The sequence below is a fragment of the Triturus cristatus genome, chromosome 7 (assembly GCF_964204655.1).
Source record: "Triturus cristatus chromosome 7, aTriCri1.1, whole genome shotgun sequence".
In the NCBI taxonomy this organism is placed as follows: Eukaryota; Metazoa; Chordata; class Amphibia; order Caudata; family Salamandridae; genus Triturus; species Triturus cristatus.
Window position 1 is genome coordinate 1,646,991,991 of NC_140590.1, and position 16,565 is coordinate 1,647,008,555.

At 38.6% G+C, this 16,565-nt stretch overlaps 1 protein-coding gene across 2 annotated transcripts in view; it reads right to left on the reverse strand.

Moving 5' to 3' along the window:
- COL20A1 (collagen type XX alpha 1 chain) overlaps positions 1 to 16,565 on the reverse strand; it is a 537,383-nt gene that overhangs the window by 37,702 nt on the left and 483,116 nt on the right. For both annotated transcript variants that reach the window (XM_085619699.1, XM_085619698.1), the window contains exons 36-37: positions 15,853 to 15,924; positions 15,023 to 15,058 (exon numbers count right to left, since the gene is read on the reverse strand). In XM_085619699.1, the coding sequence (XP_085475825.1) occupies positions 15,023 to 15,058; positions 15,853 to 15,924 (108 nt within the window). The remainder of the gene's footprint in view (positions 1 to 15,022; positions 15,059 to 15,852; positions 15,925 to 16,565) is intronic.

Sequence of the window (16,565 nt, forward strand, 5' to 3'; positions counted from 1 at the left end):
ACGCAGTAGCTGAGTTTACCAGTGGGGTGGTTGAAGATGGCAGAGGACAACAGGAGGCATCATGGGATTGCAGAGGATGAAAGGGATGTCACGGCTCAACAGGTGAAGGTGTGAATGGAAAGATATTAATACAACAAATATATTTGTTGATCACGTGTTCACCCCAAAGGGTTCTGTTGCCCTTATTTATAGATTACTGCCCAACTTTATAGCACCCCTTTTATCAGTCTTAGAAGAATGAAAGGCTAAGTGGTCTTGGTGGGATTCCAACCCGTGACTATGAGGTCAAGCACAGATTCCCGCCGAGAATGTACTTGGTTACTGACACATCATACTCAGACCAGTAAAAGAAGAAACCAATCCATGCACAACAGAAACAAACAAAAATCATTGTTTCCTGCCAACCTCTGGGTGGAAGGGATTAACAAGGATAATAGAATCCAGAAATTGAAATATTTGATATCGTGCCTCGGAAAGATTTACTCCCTACACCTCTTTCCTCTATGTCCTCCCTGCACATGTTTTATCTACCATGCAAATAATGATTTCGAAATGTTGGGTTTTGGGAATAAGACCAAGGGCAAAAACGCAGCAGGTATTCCGGTCCACTCTCCTAAATCTATATACTCTCTGGACCATTTTCCATTCAGCTGATCTTATGTCCAAAGGGGTATTTTTCCCTGCAGAGAAGAGATAAGTAAAAAGGCCCCTGAAAAACCACTCTCCCTCTTACTGTTCTTTGCCGAAAGGCTAAGGAGAAAAGGTAATAAAGGGTTGATCCTAAAGGGATCTACTTTTAGATCTGGGTTTGTACAGCCAGCTGTCAAACAGACCTAATGGTAAAAATATACACGGAGTCGGATCCACTTTTTTCAACCATTGGCTTTGTTTAATCAGCCTCTTTAAATCAATGTGTTGAGATTTTATTGATGACGTCTTGGCTCAGCCCAGTGAAATATTCGCCTCTCACCCTATACTACTGGCTGTTCAAGTGTATTCTTCCACCTCCAATAGAGTCCTTGCATTGAATTGCATTATGACCTACTTTAGAACTGTAGCCTTCTCTATCCTCTCTACTGGCTTCCTTCCACGTATTACACACCGATGAGCTAACAGTGCTTGCATTAGCACTAGGACATTTATTTACCCTCGTGGCACTGGATTATTTCTGTAATTTCGCATTGCTTTTGATATGAAATTACCAGAAATTATGTGATTATGCCTGTTCGCATAATTATGAGTAATTTGGCAGAAAAATCGTACTGCATGAGACCAGTAAGAATGAACGTAGCGAGCATTAGCAGCTGCTGCTGTTCACGTTCTGTTGCTATTTTCTTAGCCCAAAATGCATCCCCTGGCCCATTTTGGATGCGAGACTCCATTTTGCAGTAGGAAAATACCACTAAATGCTGGGTTACTCACCTCACGTGATTCTATGAAATCTTGTAACATTTTCTGTAATTTCACGTAATAATGCTAATTAAGTGAGTTACACCCACCCCTAATTAGAATATTAAACCCAGACATATTGACTTTGCCAGTGCTTGTTGTTTTAAAGACCAACCCTGTCTTTTACCAACTTCCTCAATCAACAAGAAAACCACTCCCATGATTGGCTCATTTGTAATTTGATGAATGCGTCTTCTTTCCCCTTCCAATCTGCCTTTAAATACCTGAGTTTGACTAAACCTGCTGCTTATCTGAGGCTAAGGGAAACTAAAGACCCCCATTTGTAAAATTCTTGCTTTGGTCTTCCTAACAAACTAGGACTGGATTATTTTAACTAATCTAATACCGATTTACACTATTCAGCTAGAAATTAGCTCCATCCTGAAGTTAAAAACACCTCAAACTTCAACCCAAAAATATGTAAAACAAACCAATTTTATCCCAAATTTCCGACATTAACAAATTGGTTCTTGAAACAAAAACAAAAATAAAATCACAAAACAAATTTATTAATGAAACAATTCATCTTCATATTACAATTCTATCTTGTTTTTACCACACAACAAAATCCAATAACGAAAAATAAAATGGATTTATGTTTAAAAAGAATTTATTCACAAATCTAAGGCCACAGACAAGCCCGTCTGGATTAGCAGTGTTGCAAATCAACAGAGTTGGTGTTTTAAAAAAAATAAAAAATGTGCTATTTGACTTGGTAAATAAGTAAATAAATGTAATCGCTCCAGAAGTCTGCTAGGCATATGCAAAATATGATTTTCTCGCTATACGAGCCTTCAAAGGCAAGAAATAGAAAAAGGAAAAAAAGAGGGTAATGGACTACCTCCCAATGGAGTCACATCTTACATTCGCATTTTCCCACACCCAAGGTTATTATTTGATAAGATTCAGGTTCAGCCTTGCACATTATTTTGCTCTCTTTTCTGAGCTCCATTTACCATGATTCTTGCTTAGAGCCCTGCCCGTGTGATTCAATCACAAGTCAGTCTCTTTTACATTTTTTTTTTTTTGTAAGCTGTCTAGTGTTCCGAGGAAACAATTTTTAATTTCACTTATAAAGAATTTGAACATTTGACGCTGTCGTCTAGCTTTTATTTTTTCTGCAGCTCCTCCAAACTGAATATATGTGATTGATATTCTATACATATATACATTCTGCTGTTCATTTAAGGCGATTAGTGGGGAAATACGTTTTTTTTTCATTTTCATTAATCATAGTGCCCATGATGATTTATTCTTGTTTACTTTTATTTTTATGTCTAGACTAGTAAACTCTACAAGTCTTAGAGTATATCCCCTAATCTTAAAAATGCAGATTTGATGTGTATCTAATTTTGTGGACTTACATTTGAGCTTACTTATTTATTAATTTTTATTTGTTTTATTTATTTTTACTTGGACTGTATGTTTCATGGTTCCATTTTGTACACCGAATAAAGATGTATCTGATCTGAGACTCAAAGGATTGTTTACCTTTTCTCCCTATCAGTCTCCTTTGCACCTACGTACCACTGCCAGCCTGCATGAGTCCGCAAGGACAAATTCTGCCAGCATCCAGATCACTTTCTGTAGCAGAACTGAAAACTTTTCATCAGGTGCTGCATGACTACAGTCCCACAGATCAGAGTGCTAATCCACGCTGTTTCTATGTCAGTGTCGTGGGTCCACACAGCGTCTCCAGGGGTGCTGCCCGCTGCAGCTGTGCAAATGCACATGACCTCTACATGCACTCATGACAAAAGGAAAGGGCGCACACCCAAAAAATTGGAGGTGGAAGGGGTGGTGTGGTGGTGGACCTCTTCAATTGGGCACAATAAAAATAATACAAATCACCACCAACCAGAAACCCCTCATAAGGGGAAAAATCACCTTGGTACTAAAAGGGAACAATCACCTATGAAGTGGCCATCAAGGATCATGTGCTTGAGAACACGGATAGAGAGCAGAATCAAGTGGGTATTCCAATGGTACGATGATCCTTTAGGGGTCACAGGACACTAGGCCCAGGCGGAATTTTAATTACAGTGGAGTAATCAGAGTAATTCCAGTAATTCCGCCTTACTCTGTGGTGGAATCACCTATAATTACGCGAATATTCCTGCTCGTATATTTATGAGTAATTTTTGGGGGGAAATCCTACTGCAAGAGCACATTTAGCAAGCATGAGTGGTCACTCATGTTTGCTATTTGTGTTCTAATATATTTAGCGCTATTTCTTAGCACAAAATGCATCCTCGTGTCCATTTTAGGCATGAGGATGCATTTTGCACTAAGCAAATAGCACTAGATGCACGGAGTAATTTGGGGGAAAATCTTACCCCAAGAGCACATTTACTACTATTTCTTAGCGCAAAATGCATTCTCGTGTCATTGTGGACTCAAGGGGCATTTTGCACTAAGAAAATAACGCTGAATGTCGGGAGTAAATTGGAGGAAAATCCTACTCCAAGAGCACATTTAGCAAGCGCTCGCAGCTGCTTGCACTCATTATTCGTGTTCTGTTGCACTCAGCACTATTTCTTAGCAAACAATTCATTCATGTGCCCATTTTCAAGGCAAGGGGCATTTTTGCACTAAGAAATAGAGCTAAATGCAGAATTACTCTTCTCTTGTATTTATGCATAATCTCGGGGTATTCTCAGGTATTTCCATGTGAGTACATTACACTGAATTACGTTAGCTATAGACACCACTACAGGATACATCATATGCATGGCAAATATGTTACTTAATTTTCCTTCAATTCCATAAATATAGTGCAAGCATTAATTTTTGTATTAAGACAAATGCTGCGCCAAATTAACCCGTGTATATCGATTCTGAAAAACTCTATGCAGTGGGTCCACAGCCTGCCTTTCAGAGCGACATTTAGGAACTCATTCTCTCTCCCCTGGTAAAATGATGAGGTTATACAGCAGCCAGAATTTCCAACACCACAGCATTCTGATTTTACCAGTTTGCCAGGTGCAGTTTTGATGTATCATTGCAAGTTTCACATACAGAAATGTGATAGTACCTCATGCTTATCTTCCTCCATTCACAAGTGTGAGGGTCCTGTGAGAAAGAAAATTGCTTTTAAGGCTATTTGCCTATTCTTCCTCACTCTCCATCACAAAGGGTCGAAACATCTCTCCTCCCTCTCCAGTTGGTACACTCCAGGCAGGTCACTCAGAGCCCCTTCAGCTAGGAAAGTCTCCATGCCTAGGTTCTGCAAAGTGAGATGGAGCGGTCTGCCCATCTCTGGGGCTGTTGCCAAGTTATGGAATTCCATGCCTGCCCACATCGCTAGACTTGACTCCTTCCCCATATTCAAGAAATTTTTAAAAACATGGCTTTTCTCACCATTGGCTCTCTGGATTTTCTGTGCTTAAGAGCTCTGTTTTTCGGGCATTACGCTTAGATACCATTGGGTTTAAGGCACTTAAAAAAAAAAAATTCATTTCATTTCATTTCAAAACACACAATGATGCAGTTTTTTTTCTGTCACAATTTTGCCAGGTATCACCTGGTGACAGGCAGATGAGTAAAAACCTACAATTACAACTAAATTCTGATTGCGCACGGATAGGAGAGAAAATGGCCATTTAGATATTTGCGGAACAGGATCACTGAAGTAAATTGACAGTGCTCCCACCAGCCCCACTCCTGTTGTTCCTGCTTTATCTTTTGAGTTGGCGAAGGGCGGGGATTCTGAAAGGTGTGCTTTCACTCATGCCACCTTGGGAAACCGGTCATCGCTGGGCTGTCACGTCTAAATGAAGGTCATGGTGCCCTATGTCAGGCAGGACCACCATTACCTGATTTCTCTGTCGGGGACCGTCATTTGAGGCATGAAGCTCATGGGCAGGGAAAAATCTCTTGGCGCATCACAGTTATTGATTTTTTAAAATAAACGTATTCTTGGAAAAAACATATTCCTAATTGATGCATCAAACATGGTTCCCACTCACAAAAGCTTTAATGGAGCTGCCATTGTGCTGGCTCCACTGAAAGTATAGAGGTCCCTGCATGCCTAGCAGGATCTCTAAATATGGCAGGTGGTCTTCCACCAGCCTCTGCTGACCTAGTGGGCCAACCTCCATAGTCTAAATCACACATTGGTCCTTTTCCAGGAAATTTTATACTGGACCATTCACTTCTTCTGACCAACCCAGCCATCACACTTTTAATTCTTATCAGAACTGAAGCACATGCATATTCACTTCTTTTTATTCTCATTTGTTAAACTTGTTATATATTTTGTGCCTGTCCATCATTCTCAGAAAGGAGCATTTCTCTGCCTGCACAAAACACAGTGGAAGAGCCCAGTTTGGCTGGTCAAATGGACAGCCTGAGCCAAGACCAATCTTTGTAATTACAGAGTACTGAGCAAGAACTGCAAAGCAAGTCAAGGCATGGGGTAGCACAGGGTAGCAACTGGCAGAAGGACATGCCGGTGATGGCAGCCAACAGTAAAGGATAGTAGAGGACTTCAGGTCATTGTGAGGGATGGCAAAGAATGGATAGGGATGGCATCCAATGGAATAGCAAATGATACATGGTCTTAGGTGCCAGAGGATGGTATAGGAGTTTATCAGTGGACAGGAAACAATTGGGGATAGAATGTGACCTCAAAAAATGGTATTAAAAGAATTGTAAAGGGAAGGCAGGGAAGAACTGTAGACAGCAGTGTCAATAGGCAACTGTGATGAGTTGGGGTAGCATAGGGAGGGGCAAGTGAAGGCTTGGCATGGTACACAGGAACAAATTGCCTTGACCTGCTGGGGCAGCAGGGATTTGGATGGGTGTAGCATGTTGTGGCAGGGCACGACAAGAATAGAGAGTAGCTCTGGAGCTTTGGGTGGCAGGAGAATGCAGGAGGCAACAAGTAAGTGCAAGGGTGGCAGGAGGACTTCAGAAGCTGGAATTTTGGGAGTGCTGAGCTTGTCTGAGATTGAAACGCAGGCCACAGGACAGCACACCCTGGTTTGAAGCACAGATGAACCTCAAAAGACCTACCAGATACATTTCTTCCACTTACACAGGGTATTCTAACCTATACATCAGAAAGTTCCAGTAGGAATTTCCCATGGATACACGAACTTGGTCACTACACTACAACGTTTCATCTTCAAAAGCGCCTTTAATTTGTAACCAACAGATACATTCCTATTCCACACAAAGTGATACATTTTTGCACACCTTAATGTGACATAACAGTATATAACATACTTCCTTGCAACTTGTTTTTGGATGGTGTATAATTTTTCTATGAATAACTGATTCTCTCATAAAATAAAAACTTGATTTCAATGGAGATTCAGAGTCAAGAGAGAAGAGCAATTTAGAAACTTATCGGATTCAGGGTGGTTTTCAAAACAAATGTAGTTAAATAATAGGTAAAAGATACATGATAAATACAAAGAAATTGACTTGCATAAGTGCCTTTTAGTTAGATAATAGACTTCTCATGTTCAAGTAACCACAATAGAATAGGTAATAATGCTGCTGACATAAACAATTTAAAATATCGACTGACGTTCATAGCTATTCTTCAGGTCAACATGAATATGTCTATATGACAAGGCAGAACAAAGTGACCGAATTATACTGTAGTACCACATTAGAAGTTCTCGGTTAAAGTCTAATATAAGAAGTATATCATCTTAAGCTATTTACTACCTCTGAACACAACACTGAGGTGAACATCATTAACTTTCTGTAAGTTATTACTATGTTGGTCAAGAAGATTGTGAGGGGTCATTTCTACTCAAATTCTGAGTTGATGCTTTCCTTCAATAGACCAGCATGGAAAATTATTATCAAGATGCTAATGGTAAAATGACAAGAGCCTCAGATTAGAGAACTACAGGTTCAAAGGTAGTGCATTAGATTCACATGCCCATTTCATATCTGTTTCTGGTAAACATTTTTGCGTCAAAGCATAAGATGCATGGCGGGGCGAGGCTTGAAGCCAGAGAAGATGGCTGCTCAGTAGGGGACCTCCGCGGTGGCTAGGTTGGAGTGTCAGCCTCCCGGTGGTCTGGGGCCGCAATTCGGCATGGGAGTGGACTCCTTCAAGGTATAAATCACTCCACAAGCGACACATGAAGTTTTTGTGGCACCGGTGAGCATGCTTTCCACCTTTTTCAGCCACCACATTTCTCTTCACGGGACTCGCGACCGCCATTTTGTTACAGTGCTGCCTTACATTTTACTATAAATGGCACAGCGTTTCAATGTTTTTCATCGTTTCTTCATCTGAAATGAAGACCAATGCAAATTGGATTAATTTTTCTTGACCGTACTGGAATTTATCTCATGTTCATTCAGCAGCGCTTATGTTATTGAGATGTTATTGACACTCTATTGAGATTTTTCCTTGCACATTATTTTTCCGCTGTTTTGTTTTGTTCCCTTTGTTTTTCAAAGAGTGTATTTATGCCTCATAATTTCTTGGACTTGCTGCATCTTCTTGATTTTTTCTTTCGCAGCTTTTTCCTCAGATCGTATTATCTCTGCCTGCATGGCCTTTATGAGTCGCGTACCTCTATTTTTATAAAAGTGACTGATTGAAACTTTATGGGAGAAAGGAATCTGCAGGTCATATTTTCGCCACTCCCTCAATGTCCTCATCTTTAGCGGATCATAATCCTTTTACCATTCTTCAAACAGACATGGAAGAGTCTGACTGTAATATGTTCCCTCCTTCTGTTGGTGCCATGGCAGTGTCGACAAATATTCTGCTTCCCACTAATAAACGTACTTCTAAATTGACTGCTTCATCTCTGCTTTCCTCTAGTAAACATGTTAAAAAACACCCTCCCTCACTGGTCACATCTCCTCCACCACAGGCCATGAAGGTACTTCTTGAGGAATTTTGTACTTTTCGACCTTATATGGAGGAAACAAATTAGCGTCTTCAAGCCCTAGATGACAAGTGGTCAAATATGGAGAATAAGGTTGTACAAATTGAGCAATCTTTAGACTCTGTTCAGGCTAAGGTGAACCAGGTTTCCTCTATGAAAATTACTCTTTTTAAAAAGCAAGAGGAACATTTTGAAAGTCATAATAGGTGTAACAATTCGGCATATATGGGTTGGCAGAGGGTTTGGAGGGCTCAGACCCTATTTCATTTTTTAAATAATTTCTTCCAAAAGTTCTTAGTATCTCTAACTCTCCTGTTTTGAATAATCAAAGAACACACTGCTTGTGTCTTACTCCAAGTTTGACAACATACACCCTTATGCATCAAGCCAAAATCCAGTCGGTAAAATACCGATTCCTTATTAGCTCCCGGTATTAAGTAAAAAATACCCAATCCCAATGCATCAACCCAAAAGCAGAAATCGGTATTTAAGGAATCCTTAAATAGCGATTCTTTAAATAGGGATTCCTTAAATACCGATTCCTTAAATAGCGATTGCATTTAAGGAATCCCAAAGTGAGATTCCTTAAATGCAATGCATCAAAGTTAAAAAATTAGCGATTTCGCTAATAAGGGGAGCAAATTACCATGAAGATGAACTGCATGGTAATTTGCAAAAACTTTGAAAAATGCACTTTTGTGCATTTTTCAAAGTGTCATGTTGCGCACACACATGCCCTTAGAGCATGTGTGTGTGCAACATATGTGCACATATCATTTTCAGGGGTGCAACAGGGTGTCCTTTTGACACCCTGGCACCCTTGAAAGTGCTCCAGCTATTAGCGATTCGGTAATACCGAATCGCTAATACAGAATGGCTTTACATTCATTCCTATGGGCCTCCAAGGCCATAGGAATGAATGGGTAGGTATTCCTTATTACCGATTCGGTATTACCGATTCGGTAATAAGGAATGTTAAGGAATCGCTATTTGAATAGCGATTCCTACATGCATAGCCTTTTGCTATTCCTTATTAGCGATTCCTTATTTTTCGCTAATAAGGAATCGCAAATGCTAATGTTGATGCATATGCCCCATAATCTATAAAACCAAGTGGTGTTATTATCTATTTTTTAGAATATACTGACTTATTGAAGGTTTTGCAGGCAGCTAAACTTAAAGGACGAATTTCATGGCAAGGATCTACTCTTTTCTTTTCTCAAGACTATGCCAAGGAAACAGTAGAAAGGAGAAAGAAAGTTTTGGATATGAGACCAGCACTTTGCAATCTCATTGCAAGATTTGGCCTCTTTCATCCATGTCTGTTAAAGATACCTGCAAAAATAAAACCCCAAACTATGAAGATCCAGCTTTACTACTACAATGCTTTCTGGATCACTGCAGAGAAAAAGAGATGGATGTTTCCAGGCGTTCCAGTGTTTAAATTAATTGTGATGTTTTAAATGCTCTGTTTTCTCATTGTATGTTATCATTACATGTTTAGGTTTTTGGCGTTTGTATGTATCATTTATCCTTCATGTTCTTCCCCTTTTGTTAGGTGCAATTTTCGTTCGTGACCATTGTGATTCCCGGTCCGCTTTGGATGGTGTCCTCCCAATCAACCCTGAGTTGCTTGGTTAGTAGTGTCATCTTCCTAATGTGGTTTCACCACCCTCATTTTATTCATGTTATGTTTGGTCACTTAGCTTGTTCTCGAAACAAATGGTTTGTGTTTTTCCTTGTTGTACATATTTCTCTTTTATTTTCTTCTCTTCCCTGTCCTTTCTCAGATACTCTATCTTCCTTCTCAAATAGTTTCCTCTTTTTTCATCCTTTCTATTCTTTTTCTTCTTCATATTCAACTTTACATTAGTTTCCTACTTCTTCCCCTTTCATAACTGCTTATTTCTCATTCTATGCTATTCAGTTTTGCTGGTATAGGTATACATGCTCTTTGTTTGTTATTAATGCTCATATGTTCTTGTTTTTCAATTTAGTGGTTTTCCTATCAAATGTTTATATTATTCAATACATTATAAATGGTGTTAAGAGTTATCTCTTGGAATGTTAAGGGTTTGAGTTCTCCTATAAAACGCCAGAGCGTTCTGACACACATATCTATTTTGATTTGTGATATAGCTTTATTACAAGAAATACATATTTTAGATAAAGAAATATCTGAACTTAAAAGACAATGGATTGGTCATGTTTTTGCTTCTACGTGTACGGGAAAACATAATGGAATTGTCATTTTATGTCACAATTGTCTTGATCTGCAGGTTCCAACACAAGATGCGGACCAAATAGGTAGATGGGTTTCTATTTCTTAGTTGGTTAATAAGATTTTCACAGCTCTTTTTAATCTTTATGCACCTCCAGCCCCTGGCACTCTTTTTTGGCCCGCAATATTATCTAAATTGGTGTCTTTTCAAGATGATTATTTATTGTTTGGTGGCAATTGTAATATGGTTTATGACCCCATTATAGACCATAATTCTAAATCCAAGTTCATTTCCTCCCACATGAATTCTCATTGTACACTCTTCCCAATCCCGATTAGATTATTTGTCTCTTTCAAAACCACTTGCTCAACATATTACTCACTCAGATATTAGTTCCATATCAGATCATGCTCCTGTTACTTTAGACTTGAAGGTACTGGAAGGTGGCCAGTCAATAACTCCCTCCTTTTGAACTCCTATTTTACTCAAAGGTTTAAATCTTTTGATACGACTTTTTTTTCTTGAAAACGAAAACCCGTCTATGTCACCACAGATTATATGTGATGCCTTCAAGGCTGCTTCCAAGGATTTTTTTATTACCTTTGTGTCTCAGAGGAAGAAATATTCTTTATATAATTTAAAGTTACTCACGGCCCGAATTATACAATTAGACCTTTCTTATTATCGCACAAATTCAAGGGCTTGTCTCGAAGAACTTATTAAATCTAAATTTGAGTTAAAAAAATTAGCCACAGAAAATGCCAATTCATTTATACTCAAAGCCTCTGCTAAATATTATGGAGGTCAAAATAAGGCTGGTAAGCTTTTAGCTAATTATCTCAGAGTGACACAAGAGCGTACCAAAATTAATTATATCCTTACTTCTACCAACCATGTGGTTTACAAGAATGAGGATATATTATCAAAATTTATACCGTTTTTTCAGTCTCTTTATACTTCAGATTCTCCTATACTTCAAGAAGATATTGTTCAATATTTATCTTCAGTTACTCCACCCTCTTCTCCTAATATAGATTTTTCAGTGTTAGATGACGATATTTGAGACCTGGATATTTTTAATGCCATTCGTACTAATAAACGGGGTAAAGCCCCAGGACCTGATGGTTTTACTATTGAATTTTACTCTCTCTTTTCCAAATTTCTTCTTCCTAAATTGCATCAACTTTCCCTTTTTTTTAAATTTCCTCCCAAAAATCCAGTGCTTCTTTTCAAGATGCTTTGATATGTCTTCTCCCCAAGGATGGTAAACATCATACTTTATGTAAGAAGCATAGACCCATTTCTTTAATTAATTTAGATTACAAACCTTTTGCAAAAACTTTGGATCTCCGTTTACAATCTTTCTTACCTTATTTGATTGTTCCGGAACAAAGTGGTTTCATTAAAGGTGTACATATTTTGGACAACACTAGATTACTTTTTTAATGTCCTCAGGAATTCCAAATCCTATAAATACTCTCTAGAAGCTATCTCATTGGATGCTGAAAAAGCATTTGACCATATTCATTGGCCCTTTATCCTTTTTCTTTAACCTGACTTGGTTTTGGCGCCACACATATAAATTATGTCTCTTTACTATATTCCTCTCCTGCTTCTTTTATCTTGTCTAACGGTCTTATTTTGCCATCTTTTTCTTTATATCGTGGAGTTAGACATGGTTGTCCTTTATCTCCCCTATTATTTATTCTTGCTCTTGAACCCTTCTTGACTAAACTTCGTCTGAATCCCGAGATCGCAGGTTTTCAGTATGGTACTAGTCTATTAAAACTTTCCGTTTATTCTGATGACATTTTACTTTTTCTCTCACACCCACAGACTTCCTTACCAGCTTTTTTTATCCAAAGTAAGTCTTTTTGCTTTTGTATCTGGTTATAAACTGAATATTGATAAATGTGAAATTCTTCCGTTGAATAAATTATGTTTTTCTACAGATATTTCTATTGGGTTCGTTGGAACTCAGATAAAATCAAGTATCTAGGTTTATGGTTTAAATCTTCTAATATAAAGTGTATATTACTAAATTTGAAAGCATTACAGACAACATTGAGATCTTTTATGTCCAGTTGGAATCCCCTGTTTTTTTCTTGGGGGGCCGTTTTGATGTGAACAAAATTATGCTAGTTCTTATCATGCTCTTTTATATTTCTAATATTCCTATACATATTTCTAATTTTCATTGTAAAACACTTTACTCTATTTTATTCAACTTCCTATAGAATAACAAAAAGTCTTGCATGTGTCTTCACAAACTCAAACGTCCTAAGCATTTGAGGGGAGTTAATTTTTCGGACTTTCAAACTTACCATAAAGCATTTTCTCTCAAACAATCCTCTTTGTTATTACAAGAAGGAATCAATCTTACTGTTATGGACCAATATTGAAAAATCTATTTTTCACCCATTCTCCTTTCATGAGTTTTTATCCTTTACACATAGACATGTGTCACTTTACCTTTCTATTTTTACTAATACTTGTAAATGTTTTCACCCTATCTTTATTGCTTATCACAATGCTAAGGATCAATTTTTACAATCCTTAATATGGTACAACAAATATCTTAGAATTAAGAATAATATTGTTTTTTGGAAGGACTGGCATGCTAATGGACTTCATTGGGTTCATCAACATTTTCAAGGTGACACCTGTGTACCTTTTATAGCTGCTAAAACATGTTTTCCCCCACCCTTTTCTTATGCATCTAAATGTACATCCTTAATTTAGTCGGCCCAATCAATTTATAACCATCTTGCGAATACTCCCACTTCTCCTCCTTCAACTCCTAGTATTCTTTCCATTGTGTTTTTTTCTCACACAAATCCCTTTTACATTTCTTAATACTTTTTTGGGTAGTGTCTCTGAAGAGTGGTCGTCTTATTCTACTAACTTTAAAATAATAGATTTGCTTCTTTCAGTTGCTTTCCAACAGATTACCAGGGCATGAAAAGATAATACCACTGTTTTCTACCGGCCTGGTGGTATGGAGTTTGTTATAATCACAGATTTGATACAGCATATGTTTATCCCATCTACCTTGCTATCAACTGAGGTTTTCTTTGGTCGCCTATAACTCATTTTTTAGATATATCTGCAAATCCAGTAAGCTTACACAATCCCCGAATTGAAGAAGTAAAGCCCCCATGAATATGTTTATACCTGTATTTCATACCAGTACATCTCAATTTTTATTTGAATTTTTTGCTCCATGCCTTTAAGAATAGTTATTGCATAAGTGGTTATGTCATTCTAGTTAGATACAATTGTAATGTCTTCCTTTCTCTTTTCTTTTCCCTTTCGCCCTTGTTTATTTAATGCCTTAACATTTTGTTTAACTTAATTTTATCTTGTATTTTATTATATTGTGCAATTTTCTATTTATAAATAAAATCTCCTTTTCAACTTAAAAAAAGAAAAAAGATTATAAGATGCATGAGCTAAGTGCTCGACTGCAATTGTTGGATATCAAATAAGTGTGTTACAGATAATGTTTTCAACTCTGCATACAGGGAAAAAGCCATACAAAGAGAAATCTGTGCTTAAAACATATGTCAGCCATAGATCCTGTAGAAATCACACCATAATCTGATTCAGCCCTTACCACCACCTATATGGTAGCTCCATGTTTACGTGGCATGGCAGTCCCTTGTTGCAAGACTTCCGGCTGGTATGCAGGATGTTGCAGGATGGTCCTCAAATTACAATTACTTAAGTAGCGGACTTCTAATATGTTTTTCACATCTTTCACGATTAATGTTTCTTACAAATGAAGAAGAGACTAAAAATAGGTTTATAACAATACATCCACACCATGTGATACTATAAATATTTATTCAGAAGATAACATTTCTGGGTCATTATCGTCCTAGATTTACAAATATGCTAATTTTAAAGTCTCTTTTACCAAACACTGAGCCTGTGATAAATATATACATTGCTTGACCGTATGTTGGATGAGGAGTAGGGTGGAAAATGTGGAGTCTGAGAGAAAGAAAGATTCATCATTAATTCAGCAACCTGAATCTCCTTCAAGTACTCCGCCAGCATGGATTTTAAAAAGGACACCAAGGGCCTAATTACGAGTTTGGCGGATGAGATACTCTGTCACAAAAGTGAAGGATATCCCCTCCGTCACATCACAAATTCCATAGGATATAATGGAATTGTAATTTGGCCAACAGGATATCCATCACGTTTGTGATGGAGTAACTCTGTCCGCCAAACTCGTAATCAGTTAATTCAGTCAATGAAGTTAGGTTATTGATCTACAAGTAAGTGTATCTCATCTGTGCAAACTGTGAGTCACCAGAACAGACTCAGCCTTTCATCCTTTTGGCGAGCAATAAAATGAGTATTATTAAGTTCAATATCTATTGAGTTCAGAATAACATCGGTCATTTATGTGGAACGGGACATATCAGTTCGTTGTGTGCACCAAATAAATATCCAGATCACATTATTTCTACTCACCTTGTCACCTTTCTCTCCTCTGGTGCCAGGTAGGCCCTGGAAAGAAGGAAATGAAACATTGTAAGTCATGGAGGATAAGGAGAAGTATAGAAGAAGTATAAGGGGACTTTCTGAATTAAGAAATGAGTTCCATATTGTCACATTCTCCACAGTGTTAAAAAAGGCAGCAAGAGGAGGTCTGGAGAACAGCGATATGTTATACTGGACTTTCAGAGGCATCGGTCTGCCAGAAAATCAGAGAGAACAGACTAGTCCATGACCCCCTGGCAAGGTGGTAGAAGAACATTTCTATATTCTCTAGCAGCTATACCCCATGCTTCAACCTCTTTTGAGCTTAGCTACTGCTCACGCTGTCCACAGGATGCTGATCCAGCACGCTCTGGTATCCTTTGAAGATACTGCCTGGAGTGTTTGTTTCGATCTCTTAATGATTTGTTGTCTTCATGGTGGTGGGGCTGCTATGGTTGTTATCTCCATGGCATAGTGCAGCTGCAGAAGCCTCACTGGGGCTTTTAGGGGAGAAACCCTGTCAAATGTATCTTAAAATGCAAACCCAAGTCACCCACTGCCAACCCAAGGACAACAGGACTGTCCTCTCACACCAGGATTTCAGCTCCTCTGAATTATTCCAGCAATACAAACGAGAAGAAGAGAGTCCACTGTCTGGGTCATGTTGCAATAAAACTCTCTGATCCAGCTCTCTGGTCGAGCCCAAAGAATTAACAGGATGTGCAAAACCCCAAAAAAGTAGGCTTAAGGGCTGAATACAAAACATTTGTGACTGTAACTGAATACTTTCTAATAGTGAGTTACTTTTCTTCTTTACTTACAGTCGGTCCAACACCACCAATGCGTCCCCTATCTCCAGGGATCCCTTTCAGTCCTGGCAATCCTTGAAGGCCCTGCAGGAACACAAGGGAAACAAGAGTAAAAGAAAATGGCGAGGGGACAGGAGATGGAATGAGTGTGTGAGTCAATTTACACAGTACATCTTACATAGCTAAACATTCCTGAGGTCTCAGCGATGAGACCAACACACAGGAAAAAACACTCTACCTAAATGAGATGCCTTCACAGTAGAGGTGGGCGAAACTCACAGAGCTTCACTAAAAACTAAGTGAGATTTCATGGAATTCTGTGAGCGGGTAGAAATTGGTATGTTGCGCTGCTTGTGCTAATTGTTAGCACTGATAGTTTGTTTCATGGTGTAAAATCAGAGTGAACGGCACCACGCACCGCGCCAGAGGGAGCTGCTACTTTGCTGCCACTTGAGTAGAATTTTCTACTAGAGCAACAGCTTCCTCAATGCAAACGGTTGTGACCTCCTGTGACTGCCCACGTTCGGACAATCTAGCCAGGTGTCATTCTAGCATCCGAAAGCTGCGCTAGAAGATGCGAATTCTCGCTCACACTCGCCAACTCAGTGGGTGCGAGCCACATAGGAGAAAAAACTCCACCACACAGTGGTTAGCGGAGTTTTGCCAGAACTCCGCATTATAAGCGTAACACCGCCAACGGAGCAGAAATTATTGCCCACTCCTAC